Source organism: Moschus berezovskii, chromosome 24 (genome assembly GCF_049115385.1).
Source record: "Moschus berezovskii isolate FMDL1 chromosome 24, NW_MosBer_1.0, whole genome shotgun sequence".
NCBI lineage: Eukaryota > Metazoa > Chordata > Mammalia > Artiodactyla > Moschidae > Moschus > Moschus berezovskii.
Genome location: NC_142483.1, coordinates 31957586 through 31983020, shown reverse-complemented (window position 1 = coordinate 31983020; position 25435 = coordinate 31957586). Strand labels below are relative to the sequence as shown.

Below are 25435 nucleotides of genomic sequence, written 5' to 3'. Positions count from 1 at the left end.
TAACCAAATGTAGTTTTAAATAAATACATAATACAGTATTTATACAGTTTAAATAAATACATAAATACAGTATTTCTTTCTCTTAACCATTGAGCAGTGAAGTATTTATTGACATTCTTTCCCTCTGCATATAAGGAAGCCACATAAATCGTGAACATTTTTGAAAAAGACATGGTCTCTGTTTTGAATTTAGTACCCCCTTAACTGTTGAATAATAAAAATGTGATATAACCAAATGGACCAAGAACACATGGGTAGCAGAGCACAGTGGGTAGCTTCTGGAGTCAGTAAGATCAGAATTTAGATTCTCCACTCAGGGGCACTGTGAGTATCTTACAGTCCTTGAGCCTCAGTTCCTCTTTCTTTGAAATGAGCAAGGGAGGTTATGGGGAGAATCAACCATGTTTTCTTTCCACTTCTCTCCTTTGCAGGGTTGGGTCAATAACTGTGATGCCTGGGGAAGTCAGTCCAGGCCTCCTGAAGGAGGAAGTCTTGAGCTGAGCTCTGAAGGCAGGCTAGTATTCTACTAGGTGGAATGAAAAAGTAAAGGCCTTCCAGATATGGGGAACCAATCAAACCACAGACTGGTCCATAGAGCCTTGCAAGCAAGTGCAGGGAAGCACTTGATGAAAACAGTGCATCAAAATATATGAGAGGCTTGACAGGAGAGAGTCTGCAATCTGAGGGATGCAGAAGAATTTATAATCTAGGATGAGTAAGGATGGGTTGTTGGGGAGTGGTGGAGAAAGGGTAGCTCTGAGAGGCATTTCCAGGGAAAAATATCAGGGCTTGGTGTGTGAGGCTAGGTGATTGGTGAAATTGCAAGTGTTTAAGCAGGTGATTGGGCTTCCCTGGTGGCTCAGTACCTGCCTGCCAATGCAGGAGATGCAGGTTTGATCCCTGTGGGAAGATCCCCTGGAGAAGGAAATGGTAACCCATGCCAGTATTCTTCCCTGGGAAATCCCATGGTCAGAGGAGCCTGGCAGGCTGCCATCCATGGGGTCACAAAAGAGTTGGATATGACTTAGCAACTAAACAACAACAAAGCAGGTGATTACTGTGTCATTCATTCATCATTAAAATACTTAAAAATCTGCTGCTATGGGGTTCTGTTCTAGGTACTGAGGATTAACCACTGGAAAAAATAGAAGTCTCTGCTCTTTCGAAGCTTAGTTTCTAGGGTTAATTGTGCTAAAAAATTTAGTGACTGCAATTTTTTTCATCTTGAGGTGTTATTAGGTAGCTCATGATGCTTTTATCATGTTTAAAAGTAACGTGGGAAATGTCATTAAAAGCACATCCAGTGTCTTCATGAAATCAATAGACAGTATTTTCATGTTTTAGGACTATAAAGGTAAGAATAAAGCAATTAAACTGAAAATGCTGTATTTCACAGATCAAAGGAAGTGCTACTACTGTAGATTTAGTAATTTGCCTTATAGTTGATAAATTTCAGGAGCTATCTTGAAGTTTGGAACACCTAGAGAGTTGTTGTTGAGTTGTCAAAGGTTCCTTTGTAAGTTTGGGTTTGGGTTAAAATTAGGTTCATTTAACAATCAGGATTAGAAAAGGCAGAGGAACCAGAGATAGATCAAACTGCCAACATCCGTTGGGTCATCAAAAAAGCAAGAGAGTTACAGAAAAACATCTATTTCTGCTTTATTGACTATGCCAAAGCCTTTGCCTGTGTGGATCACAACAAACTGTGGAAAATTCTGAAAGAGATGGGAATACCTACCAGACCACCTGACCTGCCTCCTGAGAAATCTGTATGCAGGTCGAGAAGCAACAGTGAGAACCAGACGTGGAACAACAGACTGGTTCCAAATAGGAAAAGGAGTACGTCAAGGCTGTATATTGTCACCCTGCTTATTTAACTTATTGCAGAGTGCATCATGAGGAACGCTGGGCTGGAGGAAGCATAAGCTGGAATCAAGATTATCAGGAGAAATATCAATAACCTCGGCTATGCAGATGACATCACTCTGATGGCAGAAAGCAAAGAAGAACTAAAGAGCCTCTTGATGAAAGTGAAAAAGGAGAGTGAAAAAGTTGGCTTAAAACTCAACATTCAGAAAACTAAGATCATAGCATTGGGTCCCATCACTTCATGGCAAATAGATGGGGAAACAGTGACACTTTTATTTTTTGGGACTCCAAAATCACTGCAGCTGGTTGCTGCAGCAATGAAATTAAAAGACTCTTGCTCCTTGGAAGAAAAGTTGTGACCAACCTAGACAGCGTGTTAGAAAGCAGAGACATTACTTTGTCAACAAAGGTCTGTCTAGTCAAAGTTGTGGTTTTTCCAGTAGTCATGTATGTATGTGAGAGTTGGACTATAAAGAAAGCTGAACACTGAAAAATTGATGCTTTTGAACTGTGGTGCTGGAGAAGACTCTTGAGAGTCCCTTGGACTGCAAGGAGATCCAACCAGTCCATTCTAAAGGAAATAGGTCATGAATATTCATTGGAAGGATGGATGTTGAAGCTGAAACTCCAATACTTTGGCCACCTGATGCAAACAGCTGACTCATTTGAAAAGATCCTGATGCTGGGAAAGATTGAAGGCGGGAGGAGAAGGGGATGACAGAGGCTGAGATGGCTGGATGGCATCACTGACTCGATGGACATGAGTTTGAGTAAACTCCTGGAGTTAATGATGGCCAGGGAGGCCTGGCGTGCTGCAGTCCATGCGGTCACAAAGAGTTGGACACAACTGAGCAACTGAACTGAACTGAACAACCAGGAGGAAGTAATTAAGTTGGATAAGACTTCAATACTTAATACCTTTTTTCCAAGTGATTTTGTCAGTTTGTTTTTGAAGTAGAGTTATGATATTTTATATTTTTCAGTCTGAGTTTTCTTCAGTTCTTTAAGGTGGAAAATTTTAACTTTGTTCTAGGTAATTCCTTGACAAAAAATATTGATTTAAGAAATAGAGACATTTGAAAATATAATTTTCCATGGTATTTTGAAAGCTTGAATTAGAGAAACATTATCTAATTAAAGCTGTGATACATTTAAATATTCATTTACTTATGATAACTTCTCTCCTTGTTATTTAGTGTACCCTATCATATCTTATGTTGTTTTTATGATAACCATAATTAATCAGCTATAACAATAGAGTATAAAGATTTTTCTATAATTCTTCAGGAAAGAAAGAGATTTGGACTTAATGATACTGATATGATATCCTGCAATAAAAGAATATGAAAAATATTAAAAAAATAATTAAAACTCTGAGCTGCTATACATATGTTACTCCTCAGTATGTGAATTTCTCAGTTAAAAGAATTAGATTTTTTTCTTGAGGATAATTTTATTTTTTTCAATTTCCTTTAGGGAAAAGTGCAGTTTTAAAGTGTCTACTGGACATTCACAAAATTTTTCAGGAAAATGACCCAGCTTATATTCTAAATGATCTCTATATCTCAGACTACTGTGTGTGGATTCAGAAAGCGAGGTAAGTTTTGAGTCATGTATGCTACATGCTCCCATTTCTGGAACACCGAAGAAAGCGAAATAACCTGGAGGATTAGTTTTAATGAGGGAGAAACCTGTACACCTACCAAATACTTGAGAAGTACTGGATCAACATGGGGTACTTGGTGAAGTTGCTTAGGGAGGAGGTGCAGATGACAGAAAGGTAAAATTTTCTAGAAAAAATTAGTAATAGCTTGGAAAATAAGTGTTAAAACAGTTGGGACTATTCATAGTTATGCTATTGACTGTTCTCAATGAAATCACAAGACTGGTCTATCTGTACCTGTATCTGTAGTTTATTTATAGGGGAGTGTGAATGTGAGTGTGTATGCCAGCAAAAGTGTAACATGACTGGATACAGACCTAATCAGATCTAATCAAAATAGCTGTGCCCTCTTTGGTTAATCACTGGCAAATGGAATCCTTTATTCAGAGTATAAGGACAACTGTCAGAGCCTAATTAAATGTATCTAAGGGTCTGAACACTAAGAAATGAGCTCCTTGAGCTTGGTATGTAAAAAAAAAATTTTTTTTAATTGTTTACCATTGTCTCACTCAAGGAAGCTTATCAAGTTTAAAAATACAATGAATTCATTTTGTTAAGAATGTTCTATAGACCGGATTCTTATCAGACATCCCCAAAATATCCATTTTAGTAGCCGAAGACTGTTAATTGAGAACATACAAAAAGAGCCTTTTATTGGAATAATTCTTAGGTGCTATAGAAAATGATGGCATAATACCATTTGTGACTTAGAAGATAAATGATAATATTTTTACTATTACTGTGAATGGTAAATGAATGCGTTAGGATGGCTTTTAATGTCTGTTTTGAACAAGCCATTATATAGAATTTATTTTTGATTTCTGTTCATGGGGAAGCAATTATATTGCAAAGTGAAGTAAGAAAAAAACTTGAGGCTGTACCTGGTTGTAAGCAAAATGCTTAGGGACTGCTCAAGATAATGCCTAATAGCATACAGCAGGTGGTGTCAGCATTCGAAGTAGAAATCTAGATTTCACCAGATGGAAAATTGCATCTTTAACCCCTGAGGTCATAATGGTATGTCATCACTTCATTTGATCCTTCTGCTAATTGAGCTTATCAAATACCCTGCTGCCATTTCCCGTTGTTTTCATAATAAAATTAAATTGAAATAGTCTATTTGTGAGGGTTTAGGTTTTTCTTTTTTCTTTCAGGGTGAGGATTTTATAAGCTTGTAATGAGCATTGAAGTTTATGCTAGGATCCCATTTCTGAGAGTGCCTCCTTTCTCTATTTGTGGCATTCTTTTTTGACTAGAGAGATCTTATTTCATTGAAGTAGAAGAGTGTAATGCCCTCAAGTTGATGTGGGGGATTAATAAGGACTTTCTTTCGCTCTAAAAAGGTTTTTCCCTTTGTTTTAAGTTGCAGGAAATCAAATAACATTCTTAGGCTCCTTGTCATTGTTATGGTGACAATAATTTTTAAAAAGATGTTAATGTATAGGAAGCAGAATAGAAGAGAGAAACCAACAGGAACTCTTCAAATTGCTTTGGAAAAGAAAATTTCAACTTTACCATTTGACTGTAACGTCCCTTTCTCTAAGTAGGCTGTGTTGTTTTCACTTTGTATGTTATATTTTAACTATTTTCCCCTCCCCCTTGAAGTAAGAGAACTGAATTTTAATTAAATTTTCTAATTTCATTCTTAATTTTTCAGACACAACATAATTGAGCTTTCTGGTATCATCTTAATTGTGAACTTTGAATTAATAATATTATGGTGAATGTCCATAATTTTCATAACTAATTTCTTCCTTAATTTTTCACTTCTATCTTATTTCTTTTCCAAACAATTTATTAGTGATCTAGTGCCTTATTTTTATGTATTAAAATAGTTCTGCATTTTCCTTAGTCTCTAGGTGATTTTTTTGATTTTTAATAATGACTGTGTAAAATTTTATTTGAAGTACCAGACAAGTGCTACATTCTGACTAGCATTCCATTTTTACAGTCAGACATTTACTTTGGCAAAAACTTACTGGAATATGGGCAGCAAAATCATTCTTATGGTGAATTAATGAAGTTAGGACAACAGTTACCGTGAGGTTTTGCTTTGGTGCTTCATAGTTAGTTTTCTTTGTGACATTTGTGTCCTGTAGAGCACACTTGCAGGTCTTAAAAACTGAAGGTCATGTATTTTTAATTCGAGTTATAGACTCTGCACATTACTTTTCTAAAATGAAATGCTTCATGCTATCCTTCATTGTAAGCTTCATTGGAAGTTTCGAGTGTGGTGGCCCCTACAGCAAACACACCCTGGGTAGCAGCATGCAGAGGTGGTTTGCTTGAGGTCATATATCTTATAAGAGATATGTTGGTGATAATCTCAGGTCTTCTAGCTCCAGGTTGCATGTTTTCCCAGATATGCCACGTAGACAAGCAATTGATTTGTCCGTGATATGGAGTGGGGTGGAGAGTGAAGAGGGGAACCTTTCCTGTAGAGGGCTTTTCCTTTAGAGAGAGGGATTAAGGATTTATCTGTCTTCCTCAGGGATGTTCCCATAGCACTTGGTTTAGAGATCACTTGGGCACACATTGTGTCTGCCTCTCATTGTATAACGTAGGTGCATATCTCTTTCTTCCTCTAAAATTTTAAAATCCATGTGAATAAGCACCTATCTGTGCCCATTTCAGTCCCTTGTGAGCACAGTAAATTTCAGTTGAATTGAATGGTGCCTCATAGAGCCAGCTGAAGGAACACTTCTCCCCACCCCCCAACCAGACTGTAAATCAGCTCTAACCTATGTTTATTGAAATTTTTGGCTACATTCCATATAAGATTTCACCTTTCCCCTGATTTCCTTCTGGTGGGCTGTGCTCACCAGTATCACTGGTAGTTCTGACCTACTGAAAGTTTAACATTTTACACTCTTTAGTATAAGCTGGAGTGGAAAAGCTTACACTATAAAATATGTTCCAGCCCTGCCTCTCATTGACAGTAAGACTCCATTACTTCATCTAATGCCTTCAGTGTTAGTATTTTAATGCATGGTGTATTTTAAAACGACACAGGATAGAATATGATGTTGTTTTTTTGTGTCAAAGATTTTGGATTTTTTTTTTTTAAGTAATTAAAATCTAAAGTCCCAGATAACTTCACAATAAGTCAGAGCTGGTCCGTGAAGATTCTATATCTTTGTTTTCTCTGGTATAGTTTTTTAAGGTAGGTAGTTGTGGGGGAGAGAAGAAAATATATGTCTTTGAAACACTGAACCTTTTTACATTGAACTGATAAATGGTTTACTCTCATTAATATTCTTTGTGCGTTTGTTTTTTTCACTGCTTTTTTGCATTGTTCCCACCCACCAGGAAATGAAATCTTATTTTGCAGCCCTTTGGACACTAATGTGCAAAGTTTGTAGAGGTAAACAACTCCATTGCTCGAGAGTTTTATTTGAAAAATCCTGGACCTCAGATTCTGTAATAGAGCACGTTCTGCCCTGCGGCAGCTCATAGCACGCCTGGCGCTTGCTGCGCGCTACTCATTGGTCAGCTTCCATTGGGCCCCTCCCCCAAGCGAATGACTGTCCAGGAGCAACGGTTAGTGGTTCTGCTCAGCCATTGGTCAGTTTTGCGTTGGGCCCCTCCCACAATGAATAATTGCCAAAGAGCTACCGTTAGAGAGCCATTCAGCCAACCGTCAGTGGAGCTGCGGTCCTGAGGTGGAGACTGAAGGAAGAGGTGGATCCCGGCTTTCTCCCGGTGCCCTCTAGCTCACCTGGCCTTGGGCCAGCGCGTGAGCTGGGTGGTCCAGGAAACAGGCTGGGGGCTGTGTCCTGTAAGGCTCCAGAGCCCTCGCCAAGGCAGCCCACTGGCTGGGCCCGCTTTGAGGTGGGGTGAATCTCTTCTGTATCCCTGCCTCTGTGACCTGACGGCCGAAGCCGTCTGCCTGGCATACATGCGCTCTGCGGGCCCTGCCCCCGCCATTCCAACCTCCTGAGGAACTTGAGGGTCAGTTAGGGCTTAGGTGCCTGGCTCCCTCCATGATGACAGCAGGGCAGGGTCTGGGGACCTGACCCTGAGGGAGCTGCCAGCTGAGATCTGCTTCCTCAGCCAGGACCTGGGCGCTGGCGGGAGGACCCAGGCCGAGTGGTATGTGAAGGTTTTGGGGCAGAGTAACTGGCCCTGCGGGAACCTCTCCTCTCAAGCCAGGACCTGGACCTCAGAGGGTGAAAGCTGTGCTCTGGGACCTTGCTCTTTCTTGTCAGAACAGAGAATAACATTTGTTTAGTGTAGATTTATAGGAACATCATTGACATGACCTCAAGAACAAAGAATCTGGTACCAAAAATTTTGCAGCAACTAACCACTCCCTTCCCTCACTTTCGGAGAGTTTGGGGTTTTTAAGGCAGGAGCCACCCATCTCCTTGCAAGGCTCTCAATAAATCTTTCTCTGTTTCAAACTCTGATGTTTTGGCATTGTTTGGCCTCATTGTGTATCAGACACACAGACTGGCATTTCGGTAACATTTCCTCAATTGTGAATAAACTCAAGCAATTCCTGCACTAAAATCTTAAAATTAGAAAACTTAGAACCTTACCATTGCTTCATACTGCTTTGGTTGCTTCCTCTGTGTATGTGTTTTGGTAGGGAAATGAATTATGTTCCTGAGAAGAGTGTAGATCTCTTCCTCTGGCTTTCTATTGTTCCTGGTTTATCTGCCAAAAGCCTTGGGAGTGGTGGTAACTGATGCAGAGGTGAAACATCAGCATTGGATGTACAAGTGGAATTATTTATTTTTTTAATCACTAATTATCAAGCCCTACCATGTGCCAGGAACTGAGGTGATGGAGCCACTCTGGTGAACAAGAGACACTCCACCTTGCAGCTGACCTTCTAGCAGGAAACACAGATATAAGGGGAATATTATTCTGTAGCCAAATTGTGGCTACAGTGGAGAGGATGGGTGCTGTGGAACCACCTAGAAGGCCACATGCCTAGTCTTAGGGTCTTGGAAACTGCTTCCAGAAAGAAGAGTTGGAGATGAGAGCTGAAAGGTCAGTAGGGGCTGGTCAGATGCAGATGGGGAAGGAGGTATGGAGAGTATTTCGGACAATAGGGACAAAAGAATATGGACCTTTTAAAGAGCTTGAAAGCTCAGGTTGGTTGACTCTTGGTATAGGAATGACAGGAAAGAAATGAGGCTGATTCTTATGGGGCCTTGTCCACATGAAGATGTTCGAAATATATCCTGGAAAAGTGTGGAGAATCTAAAGAGTTTAAGTGCTGGGGTATGTGTGTGAGTGACATGGTGAGATTTAGATTCTGGGAGGGTCCATCAGGTCACATTGTGGGGAATGAACTGGCTTGGGGGCAGAGCTCCGATTCAAGCTGGAAAGGCTGGTTTCAGAAGAAAAGGTGATGGAAGCAAAAGGCAGTTGTAGCCTGAGCGAGGGCAGTGAGAGTAGGGCAGGAGACGAGTGGTCAGGGGTAGATGAGAGAGGACCAAGTAAGAATTGGATCTCAGGCAATGGTGAGAAGTGGGGGAGTCGAAGATGAGATCTGAATTTTGACTTAGCCAGTAAACCAGGTGGTTGGAGGCGCATTTGCTGAAATTAAATTGTATCGGAGAAGGGTATACAGTGGAAGAGAAGTGAGAAGGGAGGTAAGATGAGTTCAGTTTTAAAAATGTTGATTTGAGATCTCTAAGGAGTATCTGTGAAAAAAGAGTCAGGAACATTTGGATCACATCTGGAAAAGATGTATGGAGAAGAGTTGGACAAAGAAGGGATATGAATTAATAGCAAAACATAAAAAATGGTATCTGGTTGCACAGCACTGTTTCACATATGAGTATAATAATAATCAGGAGCGGATGCATTCCAGGCTGGGCAAACGGCATCAGGCAGAGGAGTAGACAAGTCAAACATGTAAGCAACATGGAGAATAGATTTCCTGGTTGTAACTCTGGTGCGTTGAAGGGCAAGAATGGATGTGAGGCATTTTTGCTTTTGGATCACAAGTTTTATCTGTCCTTTAGTGTCCCTTTATTAGTGAATAAGAGAGTCTGCAGTTAGCCTGGGGTCCTGGCATTTTAGTAACAGGGCCAGATATGAAACCCTTATTTCTCCCTTCAGTGTCTGGAGACTACAACACTTGGTTACAAACAAGAAACCCACTTGGACTTTTATAGTAAAAATGGGGACATTATCAGAAGGCTTTTGGTTATCTTCTGGGACCCAGGTGCTGGGAGTGCAGTTGGACCCCTGAGCTCAAGGCACAAAGTACGACAGTTGTCTGACTTTCTGGTGACCTGTGTCCCTCATGTTGCTTCTTTCTGTAAGTCCTTGCTGCTCTTCTTCCTTGACGCACGAGAAGGAGAATGGCTTTTCCACTGCTCTGAGTTTCCATGTGCCTAGTTTCAGTAGAGATGGACTAGAGTCCCTTGCTTATGATTCCAAGGGAGGAGCATGTGGTTGATCCATTGTGGGTCAGTGTATTCTTCTGGTCTAGTTGCCTTGATGACAGTGGGCTTGTGCCCCCTAAAGTGGTATACACATAGTCCCAGGGCCCACTTTGTCAACTAGTGAGTGGCCTTTCTCAGAGCAGGGTGTGGTGCATGTGTGACATACAGACCCCCAAAGAGGACTGCTGTAATTTCAAGACACTTATCTGAACCATAGCTGAGGGAGAGCCCTGCTGCCCATGCCACTGATGCTCATAATAAAAATACAGTGCTGTGGCTGATTTCAGAGGTCTGTTTAATTCCGGCATAACTAAATGATAATCAGGCACTCTAGGTGGTTTCACTTCTACAGGGGAAGTTACTTTTCTGACAAATGGTACAACGTTAAGTGTTACATTAGCTGCTAATGATTAGCATGTAGAAGTTTCAAGAAACAATTGTACAGAATTTCAAGCAAGTTAAACCTCCCTTGAATTGAAATCATTCTTGGTAAGGTGCTTATTCTGGCCTGTCAAGTTGCTCTTCAGTTTTACTGTTTATTTTTAATTAAATCCACAAATTCATCGTGAATGGGAGTGGGTTTTATCTCCATAAGAAAAGATTAGTACATGCCAATCTCCATTCACTTGTAGCCCTTCAGTGAGGTTTCATATAGAAAGGATTTACTTAATGGTTCTTCACCTTATCACCAGTAGTTCAGCAGTGCCCACTGGGAACTGCTGCTCTTCATTAGACTTCTCTAACAAGAAATGTGCCAGTGAATCATGGGATTATGAATGTTCCTAAAGATTTTAGGTCCAAATAACCCTTTGTTTTCCCGTGGTCATGTATGGATGTGAGAGTTGGACTGTGAAGAAAGCTGATCGCCGAAGAATCGATGCTTTTGAACTGTGGTGTTGGAGAAGACTCTTGAGAGTCCCTTATACTGCAAGGAGATCCAACCAGTCCATTCTAAAGGAGATCAATCCTGGATGTTCATTGGAGGGACTGATGCTAAAGCTGAAACTGCAATACTTTGGCCACCTCATGCGACGAGTTGACTCACTGGAAAAGACTCTGATGCTGGGAAAGGTTGGGGGCGGGAGGAGAAGGGGACGACGGAGAATGAGATGGCTGGATGGCATCACCGACTCTGTAGACATGAGTTTGAGTGTACTCCGGGATTTGGTGATGGACAGGGAGGCCTGGCGTGCTGTGATTCATGGGGTCGCGGAGAGTCGGACACGACTGAGCGACTGAACTGAACTGAACTGAACCCTTTGTAAAGATACGAATGCTTTAACTATAACATTGTAACTATATACATTGAGAAAACTTGTCAAAGAATCCTGTATCTGAATGTTCCAAGGTTTGTGGAGCTTTTTGTTGTTGTTGTTTTTGCTTGTTTTTTAAAATTTATATCCTTTTTTTTAAAGTAGCCTTTTTATTTTGGAATAGTTTTAGATTTACAGAAAAATTATGAATATGGTTTAGAGAGTTCCCAGATGTCCTAGACTCAGTTTCCCCTATAATTAACTTTTTATATCCGTGTGGTCATTTGTCACAAAGAACCATTATTGATACATTATTATTAGCTAAAGCCCATAGATTTATTTAGATTTTCCTACTTCTTAACTAACATCCTTTTCCTATTTCAGAATTTCACATTTTGTTTTGCTTTTAACTAAGAACGGGAACTCAGATCAGTTAAGCTCCATTTCTTGCACATTTTGTTTTTTCAAGAGCTTAAATGTTATCAAAAGGCAATAAAATATTATTGAGATATGTTGAGATTTACCTGAGGGGCTTAATACATACAAACATTCTAATCCAGACCTTGGGAAAAAAATATGTTTGGCAGGTGGGAGAATTTTTAGAAATTTGAAGACATAATTAATCATTTTTACTTCTACCTGTACTGTGGATATTGTGATTTTGCTAGATTAATAAAAATAGAACAGATTTGTAAAAATAAAGTAAGACTTTATATTTTCTTACTGATTTTCTAAAGGTGGAGGATTTAGTGGACAAAGTGTGAATACAAGTTCTTGTGAAAAAGAAACTTGCAGGGGTGACTTGGCAGCTCCCAAACCAGAAAGTGCTTGCATTTATTGCTCCATGGAGGTTTGTGTGTGTCACGTCCATTCAAGAGCTACCGCTGGGTGGCTGTGTTTGGTTTTTGTCTCTGTCCTTACTCGTTTCGTTTCTGGATACTTGGCTTCAGACTTCTCAAATCCTTGGTTTTGGCTTGCTGGAGCCCTGGCTTTTCACAGAGTATAATTAGCTACTGTGTGAGCAAATTGGTATTTTTCCTTCACCTCCCTTGCTCTAATGTACTTTTTGCATGTCAAAGGTCTTGCGAGGATTCTCAGTGGAGAAGATCTGCAGGATCAAGTGAGTTCAGGTGGGGATTGATGTAGTCAGCTTTTGTAAACCAGTATTTTCTGCTTCAGATAGAATTTTCCCTGTGCTCGGATGGTCTTCATGTCTCATTCAGAGAAGAAGCTTACATTGATTAATGTGGTGTATGTGTGGTTATCGTACTTAGAAAGTGCTCTGTTTAAGAAGAGCTTTGTCAAGAGCGTCCTTTGAATGGAGTCACAAGAAAGCTTTTTTTAAAAAAACTGACAACTTCAAGTACAGTTTCCTTTTTCTTCTGCCAAATATGATTGAAACCCAATCCTTGTTATAACATAATTATCTCAACCTAAGCCAGCAGGGAGTTGCTGTCTTAATGTAAGGGGTGTGAAGTCCCCTAAATAAATAGAGGATTAATTACATTCACAGCATGTTGTGAAGGTGATGAGATTGATTGTGATCATTTGACTGGTCCCATTTCCTGCTCTGACTACTTTTCTGAATAAATAGAAGCTGGGAAAATTATAAATAGAGCTTTAGAGAATATTGTGCCTGGGATGGGAAATGATGTTGGAAAAGGGCCTCTGAGGTTTATTCCTCGATTGTGAGTGATGTATAACATTTATTGTAGATAAATTTATCATTGATTATTTGCTGTTCTCAGTTTAAATAGCTCTCCAGGAAATAGTTTTTATCTTGTAAAATATAGATATTAATAAAGCATTGAAAGAATTTGACAGATTCTTTCTTAAACAGATGGGTTTCAGCAAATGCCTGATCCATTTCTATATGTTCTCACTTAGTGTGGCCTTTTAGAAGGTTTACACTAAGGGAAGTGTCAGTTTTTCCATGCTTGTGTTGTCTTTTCCTCATAGAAGCTTCTGCTTTTGTTAAAATGATGTAGTATTTTCATGAAGAGTACTGTTTTCTATTTTTATTTTATGTTTATCTTATCTCTTTTTTGTGCATAGTTTTCGAATACTGTAAAATTGTGGTTACAATTTGGATGTTTATTTTCTGAATTTATTGCAGTCGCCTCCAAAGTGAGGTAATATTAGGCCATGGAGAGCATAAAACAATCTTTTTAGTGTGCAGGAAAACTGTATAGATCTGTGTTTATTAAGAAAAATGTTAAGCTTCACTAGTATTTAATATATGGACCAGTAGCAAAAATCATGTTTTGTGGGTACCAAACTTTTTAAAATAATGGTCTGAAGTTTAGAGGAACAACCATCCTTGTTTCCAAAGGGAAGCATTTTATTTATTCTCAGCCTGAATTATGGCTGGGAAGGGGTTGTTTACCCACTCCTGTGTTCTTGCCTGGAGAATCCCAGGGATGGGGGAGCCTGGTGGGCTTCCGTCTATGGGGTCACACAGAGTCGAACACGACTGAAGTGACTTAGCAGCAGCCGCAGCAGCAGGGGTTGTTTCGCCTAAGAAACTGGAGTTGAGGTTCAGGGACTCCAATGAGCCTCTGCCAATTGCTTGAACTTTGCTGAAGACATAGAAACTCAACTTTTGGAGCTTGAGATTTATGTCAGCTATGAAATGGTCTCTTCCTGCTTTAGTTGTATGTTCTGTTTGCTTAGTGGAGAGAGAGAAGCCTGACTTGGAAGGCAAGGCCTTTGTCACAATGGTAGCACATATTTCTTGGACACTTTGGACTACCGAGGCTTTGTCTTTTGCTTTTGAGCTTCTTATTGTTAACCTATAGTATGAAAGAACAAAAAGATGACTATCATTATGAGGCAAAATGATTGAAATTTGAAATGGATGATTATATAGGTCTGGGAGTGGGATGAGATAGAGGTTCTTTCTCAAGATGTATGATTCTGTGAAGAATGATTTTATTTCATTGTTAGTTACTGATTTGAAAAAATAATTATTGAGTATCTGCTCAACCAGAAGTTAAGAGAAGTGGTAAATTTTAACATTCTAGGATTTCACCTAGAGTGTAGTAGGTCCACTACTTGCAGAGGCCTTGTGGCAGGAGGGAATTTTATATGTGTTCAAGAAACTGAAGGAACATAAGATGTTCAGCCAGAATGTCTGAAACCTAAAAGGTGTATGTGTGTGTGGATGGATCAGGATGTGGCTGGTGATTCAGGCAGGGCCCAGACTACAGAGTAGCTTCTATGTAATGTTAAGAATCTTTATCTTAAGTGCAGTGGGAAGCTGGAAAAAGATCTTAGGTACATGATGGGAGATCACTAGGATAATAGTGTGAATTGCATGTTGTACCAGCTAGAAAGGTTCTTGTGAAGGATGAATGTAACCTGACCAGGAAATTAGGATTTAGAAACTAAAATGAATTTGGGGAGAGAGGGAAGAGACATCATGGAAGATTATGCCTGAGTTTGTGGCTTGCCCAGCTGAAGAAGTGATGAGAACGCACTTGGGAAAAATAATTCTCAGGCTGTTGACTTTTGTTAGAAAAATTCCTCTATTTACAGAACTTAGCTTCTTTTGGGGTGGTCTCCTAAGACTAATGGTTAGTTTTCTTTCTTTGCCTCTGGATTTTTTTTTAAATTCTTTAATGGAACTATTGGGTTCAGTTATCTAGATTATTTGCCTTTTTTGTATGTTTATAAAGTTTAAAATTAAAAAAAATATTTTATGAAATATTGCGATAATATAAGATATATGTGTACACTTTTAGAATAATAAAAAATTAAAGTGAACATGCATATATTTACCACCCCAAGAAGTAGAGCATTACCAGTTTCCTAGAGGCACCCTATGGGAACAGTCCCAGTCATATTTCTCTCCTCCCTTTGCTAACCACAACTCTGAATTTTGTGTTAATCATTACCTTGCTTTCCCTTATGGTTTTGCCATCGATGTATTTATCCCAAGTTTAGTTTTAGTTTCACTTGCTTCTGAACTGTATGTAAATGGTATCATATTGTATGTATTCTTCTGTTACTTGCAATTCTCACATAATGTTTTTTCTTTTTTTTTAAATTTATCCATGATGATGCATATAGGAAATGAAAGTGTTAGTCACTCAGTCGTGTCCGACTCTTTACAACCCCATGGACTTTAGCTCCCCAGGCTCCTCTGTCCATGGAATGCTCCAGGCAAGAATACTGGAAGGGAACTGCTGTTCCCTTCTCCAGGGGATCTTCCTGACCCAGGAATCGAACCTGGGTCTCCTACATTGCAGGCAGATTCTTTACTGTCTGATCCACCAGGGAAGCCACCAGGGAAGCCACCAGGGAAGATGGTGCACATAGGTATAGTTTATTTTCCTGCTGTGTGAATTGACTGCAATTTGTTCATCTGTTGTAATGTGTGTTGTATTGTTGATGAATGGTTCCCATTTTGGGTTTTGAGAAAAATCCTGCTCTGAACATATTCGTTTATGCTTCATGGTACACTTGTGCAACTTTTTGAGTAAGCCCTTTTACTCTGGAGTGGAATTGCTGGGATTTAGGCGATGGAGAAGGCAATGGCAGCCCACTCTAGTACTCTTGCCTGGAAAATCCCATGGATGGAGGAGCCTGGTAGGCTGTAGTCCATGGGGTCGCTAAGAGTCAGATACGACTGAGCAACTTCACTTTCACTTTTCACTCTCATGCATTGGAGAAGGAAATGGCAACCTACTCCAGTATTCTTGCCTGGAGAATCCCAGGGACGGGGGAGCCTAGTGGGCTGCCCTCCATGGGGTCGCACAGAGTCGGACATGACTGAAGTGACTTAGCAGCAGCCGCAGCAGCAGGGGATGGCTATAGGCCAGTTAGACTTTACTGGGTAATGCCAAACTATTTTCCAAAGTGGCTGTACCAATTTATTTCAACTTATTCCCTAGCTCATCCTTCATACCAACACTTGTATTGTTCATATTTTAAAATTTGCCATTCTCCAAGGCTGTGAAAGAGTTTCTTTTGTAATTTTCATTTTCTTGGTAGCAAGTGGATCTAAGCATCCTTTCATGTATTTATTAGCCATTCATGTCCTTTCTTTTGTGAAATATCTGTCTGTTGTATTGGCCTAATTTTCATTAGACCTATCTTTTTCTTTTTGATTTTTAGATTTCTCTGATAGTCTAGATACTAGTCCTTTATTGATTAAATATGTTGCAAACATTTCCCCCCATTTTGTAGTTTATCTTCCAGTCTCCTTGTAGTGTCTATATAAACAGAAGTTTTTAATTTTAACGTTGTAGGATTTATCAATATGTTCCTTTTTGGATATGCTTTTTGTTTCTTGTTTAAGAACATTTTTTGATTTGCTTGTCATAAAGATATTCTCATATAGTATTTTCTAAAATTTTTGTACCCTTGGGTTTAGCATCTAAGTCTTTAGTCCACCTGGAACTGATTTTTATATGTTTTATGAGGTAGGGGATCTGGTTTCATTTTTTCCCCATATGGATAACCTTATTCCAGCTTCATTTATTAAATAGTCCATCCTTTCCCCATGCATCCTGCAGTGCTCACTCTGTCATACATCAAGTTTACATATATACACAGGTTGCCTCTGGGTTGTCTCTTCAGTTTCACTGATTTACTTGTCTATCATGTGCCAATACCATACTCTCTTAATTACTGCAGCTTTGTGTTTTAGAATCAGCTTGTCAAATTCCATGAATAACACTTTGACTGGAATTGCTTTGAATCTATTTATCAGTTTGGGGAGACTAAAACATTTCATCTCTTTGCAATAACATGGTGTGACTCTCTTTTCTTAGATGTCTTTTAATAAAATTGTATAATAATACTCCATAAAAACTTTATACATGTTTTGCTAGATTTACTGCTTTATTTTTTGCTTTGCTATTATAAATGGTATTTTTTTTAAAAAATTTAATTTTCAAACTTCTTGTTTAAAATATACAGAAATATAATTCATTTTTTAAATACTGATTTTTGTATCCAGCTACCTTGTTAAACTCTATTATCAACTTAACATACAGTTTCTCCCCAGTTTTTGATACAGGCAATGATAGCAATGCAAATTGGAGAAGGCAATGGCAACCCACTCCAGTACTCTTGCCTGGAAAATCCCATGGATGGAGGAGCCTGGTGAGCTGCAGTCTGTGGGGTCGCAGAGAGTCTTACATGACTGAAGCGACTTAGCAGCAGCAGCTGCAGCAATGCAAATAATAGCAGTTAGATTTCTTCTTTTCCAATCTTTATATCTTTTATTTCTTTTTGTCTTTTTCTTCATCATATTAGAGTGACCAGACCCTGCAGTAAAATATGAATAGATGTAGTGGTAAAGTACTTCTTATCTTGCTCTTTATCTTTTGGAAAAAACTTTCAGCAATTCACCATTAAATTGGTGTTTGCTGCAGGCTTTTGTAGATAGCCTGTATCATGTTGTTCATAGTTTTTGCTAAGAGTTACAATCCCAAATGGTCATCAAATTTTATCACATATTTTCCTCATCTTTTGGGATGATCTTAAGGATTTTCTTCTTTAATCTGCTACTAGACCATTCAGGTATGACCTAAATCAAACCCCTTATGACTGACTATACAGTGGAAGTGGGAAATAGATTTAAGGGACTAGATCTGAAAGAGTGAGTGTCTGATGAACTATGGATGGAGGTTCGTGACGTTGTACAGGAAACAGGAATCAAGACCATCCCCAAGAAAAAAAAAATGCAAAAAATCAAAATGGCTGTCTGAGGAGGCCTTACAAATATCTGTGAAAATAAAGAAAGCGAAAAGCAAAGGAGAAAAGGAAGGATATACCCATTTGAATGCAGAGTTCCAAAGAATAGCAAGAGAGATAAGAAAGCCTTCCTCAGTGATCAATGCAAAGAAATAGAGGAAAACAATACAGTGGGAAAGACTAGAGATCTCTTCAAGAAAATTAGAGATACCAAAGGAACATTTCATGCAAAGATGGTCTCAATAAAGGACAGATGGTACGGACCTAACAGAAGCAGATGCTATTAAAAAGAGGTGGCAAGAATACACAGAAGAACTGTACAAAAAAGATCTTCACAACCCAGATAATCACGATGATGTGATCACTCACCTAGAGCCAGATATCCTGGAATGTGAAGTCAAGTGGGCCTTAGAAAGCATCACTATGAAAAAAGCTAGTGGAGTTGATGGAATTCCAGTTGAGCTATTTCAAAGCCTAAAAGATGATGCTGTGAAAGTGCTGCACTCAATATGCCAGCAAGTTTGGAAAACCCAGCAGTGACCATAGGACTGGAAAAGGTCAGTTTTCATTCCAATCCCAAAGAAATGCAATGCCAAAGAATGCTCACACTACTGCACAATTGCACTCATCTCACATGCTAGTAAAGTAATGCTCAAAATTCTCCAAGCTAGGCTTCAGCAATACTTGAACCGTGAACTTCCAGATGTTCAAGCTAGATTTAGAAAAGGCAGAGGCACCAGAGATCAAATTGCCAACATCCGCTGTATCATCGAAAAAGCAAGAGTGTTCCGGAAAAAAATCTATTTCTGCTTTATTTACTATGCCAAAGCCTTTGACTGTGTGGATCACAACAAACTGGAAAATTCTGAAAGAGATGGGAATACCAGACTACCTGACCTGCCTCTTGAGAAACCTGTATGCAGGTCAGGAAGCAACAGTTAGAACTGGACATGGAATAACAGACTGTTCCAAATAGGAAAAGGAGTACATCAAGGCTGTATGTTGTCACCTTGCTTATTTAACTTATATGCAGAGTACATCATGAGGAACGCTGGGCTGGAGGAAGCCCAAGCTGTAATCAAGATTGCCGGGAGAAATATCAATAACCTCAGATATGCAGATGATACCACCCTTATGGCAGAAAGTGAAGAGGAACTAAAGAGTCTCTTGATGAAAGTGAAAGAGAGTGAAAAAGTTGGCTTAATGCTCAACATTCAGAAAACGAAGATCATGGCATCTGGTCCCATCACTTCATGGGAAATAGATGGGGAAACAGTGGAAACAGTGTCAGACTTTATTTTTTTGGGCTCCAAAATCACTGCGGATGCTGATTGCAGCCATGAAATTAAAAGACGCTTACTCCTTGGAAGGAAAGTTATGACCAACCTAGACAGCATATTAAAAAGCAGAGACATTACTTTGCTGACAAAGGTCTGTCTAGTCAAGGCTATGGTTTTTCCCGTGGTCATGTATGGATGTGAGAGTTGGACTATAAAGAAAGCTGAGTGCTGAAGAATTGATGCTTTTGAACTGTGGTGTTGGAGAAGACTCTTGAGAGTCCCTTGGATTGCAAGGAGGTCCAACCAGTCCATCCTAAAGGAAATCAGTCCTGGGTGTTTATTGGAAGGACTGATGTTGAAGCTGAAACTCCAATACTTTGGCCACCTGATGTGAAGAGCTGACTCATTGGAAAAGACCCTGATGCTGGGAAAGATTGAGGGCAGGAGAAGGGGACGACAGAGGATGAGATGGTTGGATGGCATCACCGACTCAATGGACATGGGTTTGGGTGAACTCTGGGAGTTGGTGATGGACAAGGAGGCCTGGCGTGCTGAGGTTCATGGGGTCGCAAAGAGTCGGACACGACTGAGCGACTGAACAACTGAAAGAATGAGATTTTTAGATTTCTAACTTAAATTGGGACTTGCATTCCTGGGATAAGTATATTTTGATTAAGATGCATTATTTAAACAGTGATGCTGAATTTGGTTTTCTGACTCTGTGTGTGTGTGTGTGTGTGTGTATGTGTTGAGTGTGATTTCTAGTCTCCCGCATGAACCACTTGGCATATCTAGGGACTGACTGATGGAAGAGTAGACTGATTCCACGTAGAAGCACCTTAGATTGTTTGAAAGTTCTCCTTTGAATTGGTTGAAATCTACTCTTTTCATATTGGTTTTAATCCTGCACCCATACGGAATAAGGTCATGTCATCTTTAAGTATCTGTTTTTATTTATCTAGAGGATTGCTGTTGCATCTCTTCCAAATCTTCTAGATTAGGCTCTTCTGCCTTTAAATAATTCTTACAGGTCCCAAATTTCTACTTCTTTGCCCTTCTTGGTCTCTTTTTAAAAAGCAAACTGTACTTTGTGACTACCTCTTCCCCTCCTTTTTTGGGTCAATACCCCTTTAAAGCATCCTCCAAGATAAATAAAATCCTCTAGATTGGCCAGAAAGTAGAAAAGAGCTGTTGCTTTCACTTTTTATCACCATTCTTGTGTTCATACGATCTAGGAGTTCATCTACTTACAGTTGGAAACCTCAACACACTACATACTCTTAGTTTAGCATTAACCCTAACCCTTAGGATTTTTTTCTCAGACATTGTTGTTTAATTAATTATAATTTGTGTCAACTATGAAGAACTGTGTTTCCTTGATTTTTACCTTACTGGATTTGGTTTTGTCCTGTGACTGTGGCTCAGATCATGAACTCCTTATTGCGAAGTTCAGACTTAAATTGAAGAAAGTAGGGAAAACCACTAGACCATTCAGATATGACCTCAATCAAATCCCTTATGATTATACAGTGGAAGTGAGAAATAGATTTAAGGGACTAGATCTGATAGATAGAGTGCCTGATGAACTCTGGATGGAGGTTCGTGACATTGTACAGGAGACAGGGAACAAGACCATCCCCATGGAAAAGAAATGCAAAAGAGCGAAATGGCTGTCTGAGGAGGCCTTACAAATAGCTGTGAAAAGAAGAGAAGCGAAAAGCAAAGGAGAAAAGGAAAGATATAAGCATCTGAATGCAGAGTTCCAAAGAATAGCAAGGAGAGATAAGAAAGCCTTCCTCAGTGATCAATGCAAAGAAATAGAGGAAAACAACAGAATAGGAAAAACAAGAGACCTCTTCAAGAAAATTAGAGATTCCAAGGGAACATTTCATGCAAAGATGGGCTCGATAAAGGACAGAAATGGTATGGACCTAACAGAAGCAGAAGATATTAAGAAGAGGTGGCAAGAATACACAGAAGAACTGTACAAAAAAGATCTTCCCGACCAAGATAGTCACGATAACGTGATCACTGACCTAGAGCCAGACATCTTGGAATGTGAAGTCAAGTGGGCCTTAGAAAGCATCACTACTAACAAAGCTAGTGGAGGTGATGGAATTCCAGTTGAGCTATTACAAGTCTTGAAAGATGATGCTGTGAAAGTGCTGCACTCAATATGCCAGCAGATTTGGAAAACTCAGCAGTGGCCACAGGACTGGAAGAGGTCAGTCTTCATTCCAATCCCAAAGAAAGGCAATGCCAAAGAATGCTCAAACTACCGGACAATTGCCCTCATCTCACACGCTAGCAAAGTCATGCTCAAAATTCTCCAAGCCAGGCTTCAGCAATATGTAAACCGTGAACTCCCAGATGTTCAAGCAGGTTTTAGAAAAGGCAGAGGCACCAGAGATCAAATTGCCAACATCCGCTGGATCATGGAGAAAGCAAGAGAGTTTCAGAAAAACATCTATTTCTGCTTCATTGACTATGCCAAAGCCTTTGACTGTGTGGATCACAATAAACTGTGGAACATTCTGAAAGAGATGGGAATCCCAGACCACCTGACCTGCCTCTTGAGAAACCTGTATGCAGGTCAGGAAGCAACTGTTAGAACTGGACATGGAACAACAGACTGGTTCCAAATAGGAAAAGGTGTACGTCAAGGTTGTATATTGTCACCTTGCTTATTTAACTTATATGCAGAGTACATCATGAGGAACGCTGGGCTGGAAGAAGCAGAAGCTGGAGTCAAGATTGCTGGGAGAAATATCAATAACCTCAGATATGCAGATGACACTACCCTTATGGCAGAAAGTGAAGAGGAACTCAAAAGCCTCTTGATGAAAGTGAAAGAGGAGAGTGAAAAGGTTGGTTTGAAGCTCAACATTCAGAAAACAAAGATCATGGCATCTGGTCCCATCACTTCATGGGAAATAGATGGAAAAACAGTGGAAACAGTGTCAGACTTTGTTTTTTGGGCTCCAAAATCACTGCAGATGCTGATTGCAGCCATGAAATTAAAAGACGCTTGCTCCTTGGAAGGAAAGTTATGACCAACCTTGATAGTATATTAAAAAGCAGAGACATTACTTTGCCAACCAAGGTCCGTCTAGTCAAGGCAATGGTTTTTCCCGTGGTCATCTATGGTTGTGAGAGTTGGACTGTGAAGAAGGCTGATCGCCGAAGAATCGATGCTTTTGAACTGTGGTGTTGGAGAAGACTCTTGAGAGTCCCTTATACTGCAAGGAGATCCAACCAGTCCATTCTAAAGGAGATCAATCCTGGATGTTCATTGGAGGGACTGATGCTAAAGCTGAAACTGCAATACTTTGGCCACCTCATGCGACGAGTTGACTCACTGGAAAAGACTCTGATGCTGGGAAAGGTTGGGGGCGGGAGGAGAAGGGGACGACGGAGAATGAGATGGCTGGATGGCATCACCGACTCTGTGGACATGAGTTTGAGTGTACTCCGGGAGTTGGTGATGGACAGGGAGGCCTGGCGTGCTGTGATTCATGGGGTCGCGGAGAGTCGGACACGACTGAGCGACTGAACTGAACTGAACTGAACTGACCTGCTTTAAATCTTTCTGGAGCTATAAGCTCTCATCCCAGCTATTTGCTGATCTTTACTGGATATTTTTACTTTTGTAACACTCTTTGTAAACTTGACTCCTGAAATCCAATGAGTAACCATTTTTGGAGCTCTGTTAGTGTGTGAAGCATGAGATGTGGCACTGGGGAACTGAAGAGAATTAGTAAGGCTTCTAACCTTAAGGAATTAGAATGAACATTCTGTGTTTTCATCTAAGATAGTGAATACATGTTGAATGAAGAAGTCTGACATAAAAACTTTTTATTCTCCCACTAAATTACTTCCTTCAGATGGAAATTAATCTGTGATGTCAAATGTGAGTCCAGTCAGCTCAATAACCAGACATCCCATATTCTGTATTTTCATCCATAAAGAAGCCATAGGAGACTGTCATATGTCTTCTTAAAACCCAGGCACAATCTTTGCCCAGGGCTCCTAGGCTCAGGTCACTCCAAGGGATGGCATCTGTTTTCGTGAACTGATACCAACTCCTGGGGATACCACTTTATCTCCTAATGTCTTCCAGTTCATGGATTTTGAGTTCACTGTCTGTGATTTCACCACTTTTCTTCTTCACCTTCTGAAAATTAGGCAAGATGCATTTCCCTCTTTCCTTTCTTCTCTGTGGCTATTGAGAGCTAGAAACATTGTTCTGATTCCTTTTCAGGTTTTTTCTATGATCAGCAAAATGCCTTTTCTGTTAGTATTAATCTATGTGAGTTTTTGCCTTCCATAATGATATTTATAATTTTATAGTACTCCCTAAGCATTTTTATTTTTTCCTCATTATTTTCATTTTATAGGACAGATAGCTGTTGGTCAAACTGACAGAGAAGCAAATTGCTTCTTCTTGGAACTTCTAAAATATAGTTTGGCTTAATCCAAGCTCTGATCACTCTGTCCTCTTAAACCATTGTCCTCAAAGTGAAATCCTGCTTTTGATTTGAAAAGGTTGTGGTCAGAAAGATGTCCCTTGCCATTAGAAATGTAAAGAGGCCATTGAGTATCGTGGTTAAGAGTATGGGAGCCGGTTGGCTGGGTTCAGATCTCTGTAGCCTGGACAAATCATTTAACCTTTCTGTACCTCAGCTATCCATAAAATAGGTAAAATTAAGAAAGTGGATGAGCTGACACATTCAGTATGCTTAGAGAATATTAGCAAAGAATAAGTAGTCAATTAATAATTTGCAAACAAGAAAGTTCCTCTATTGATGCAATGCTTGCTTAACAATGATATTGGCTGAATCAGACTATTAGTTCATGATAATAAGAGCTTACTGTGGCTCAGCTGGTAAAGAATTTTCCTGCAGTGCAGGAGACCTGGGTTCAATCCCTGGGTTAGGAAGATCCCCTGGAGAAGGGAAAGGCTACCCACTCTAGTATTCTGGCCTAGAGAATTCCATGGCCTATATAGTCCATGTGGTTGCAAAGAGTTGGACATGGCTGAGTGACTTTCACTACTGCATGCCAGGCATTGTGCTAAGTGCTTTATATCTATTTATGTATTTTTTTATCATCTCTTAATCTCATAGGTTTTATATGATTTGGGTTATGTCCCCATTTTATTGTGGCTCCAGGTTACAGGTATGGGAATTGAAGCTCAAAGAGATAAAGAAACCCAGGCCTGCTTGTCTTCAGAACCTAAGCTCTTAACCACCTTGCTGTGGTCAGTCAATCTGTTGTCTTCCAGATTGTTAACCCTCCCTCTTCATTAACACTGCTACTCCATCTCTGTTGATGGATTTCCAGTGTGGTTTCTGTTATTGAGCATTTAGTCTTCTTGGGGAAATAAGATATGCAGATGGAAGAATTAGAAGATTATAGAGTGAATCCCTGCCTCGTTGCCAGTGATACAGTCGTAAGAAAGATATTGACTCAGAGAAGAGGGAACTTGGAGCGGTCTACAGGGCTGAGTGGAGTAGGAGGGTCTTGACCTGGGAAGTAAAGATGGGTGGGATCTAACCAGGCACAGAGAGAAAGGAGGGAGGTGTGCAAGGCAAATCCCCACAGTTAAAACAGTTGTGCTAGGAGTGAGACAAGTAGCAAACTAGTCACACCAGTATAGAGGGAACGTTTTGGGGTATTGAGAGTAGGTTGGAGCAGTGGGAAGATGCATCTGAGTTTGCAGAATGTAAGGGTTACAAGCAGGCGGCCATTGGGTCACTGTTGGTACTCAGTTTTGTAAAACTTCTAATTGGTTGTCAGCACTTGAAAATTGGTAGATTTTATGTCAAAGTCTGGATTTACAGCTGCTCCTGAACTAATGGAAGTTCTGGCAGTTGCTGAGCCCACATTCCCACATGGTGACAGTTGGCTGGAGCTGAGGCCAGCTGTCTCCATCATGCGGGACAAGTGTCTTCATTCTGCTGCAGACCCCTTCCACTTCCTTGCGACTCCATCTGCCTAGCTGATGAGGGCAGCAGAATTTGTGACCTTGGCTTCATGGATACGGGCTCTGAGAATGGCTCAGAGGACCTTGTCCTTTCTTCCTGCCAAACTGCAAGCTCCATGCGAGCAGGAGTCAGGCTTTGCTTATGCACTACTGTGCTGCTCAGTCTGGAAATCTGCCCCACACATCTCATGGCACCAGTGACCACTTTATAGTGGGCTCAGTTTTGGAAGGTAAATACAGATGAGGCACACACCAGTAAACCTAGTGGCTCA

General features: G+C 40.1%; 1 protein-coding gene across 2 annotated transcripts in view; it reads left to right on the top strand.

The window, feature by feature from the left end:
* SHQ1 (SHQ1, H/ACA ribonucleoprotein assembly factor) overlaps positions 1–25435 on the top strand; it is a 103127-nt gene that overhangs the window by 55615 nt on the left and 22077 nt on the right. For both annotated transcript variants that reach the window (XM_088831956.1, XM_055414331.2), the window contains one exon: positions 3346–3466. In XM_088831956.1, the coding sequence (XP_088688082.1) occupies positions 3346–3466 (121 nt within the window). The remainder of the gene's footprint in view (positions 1–3345; positions 3467–25435) is intronic.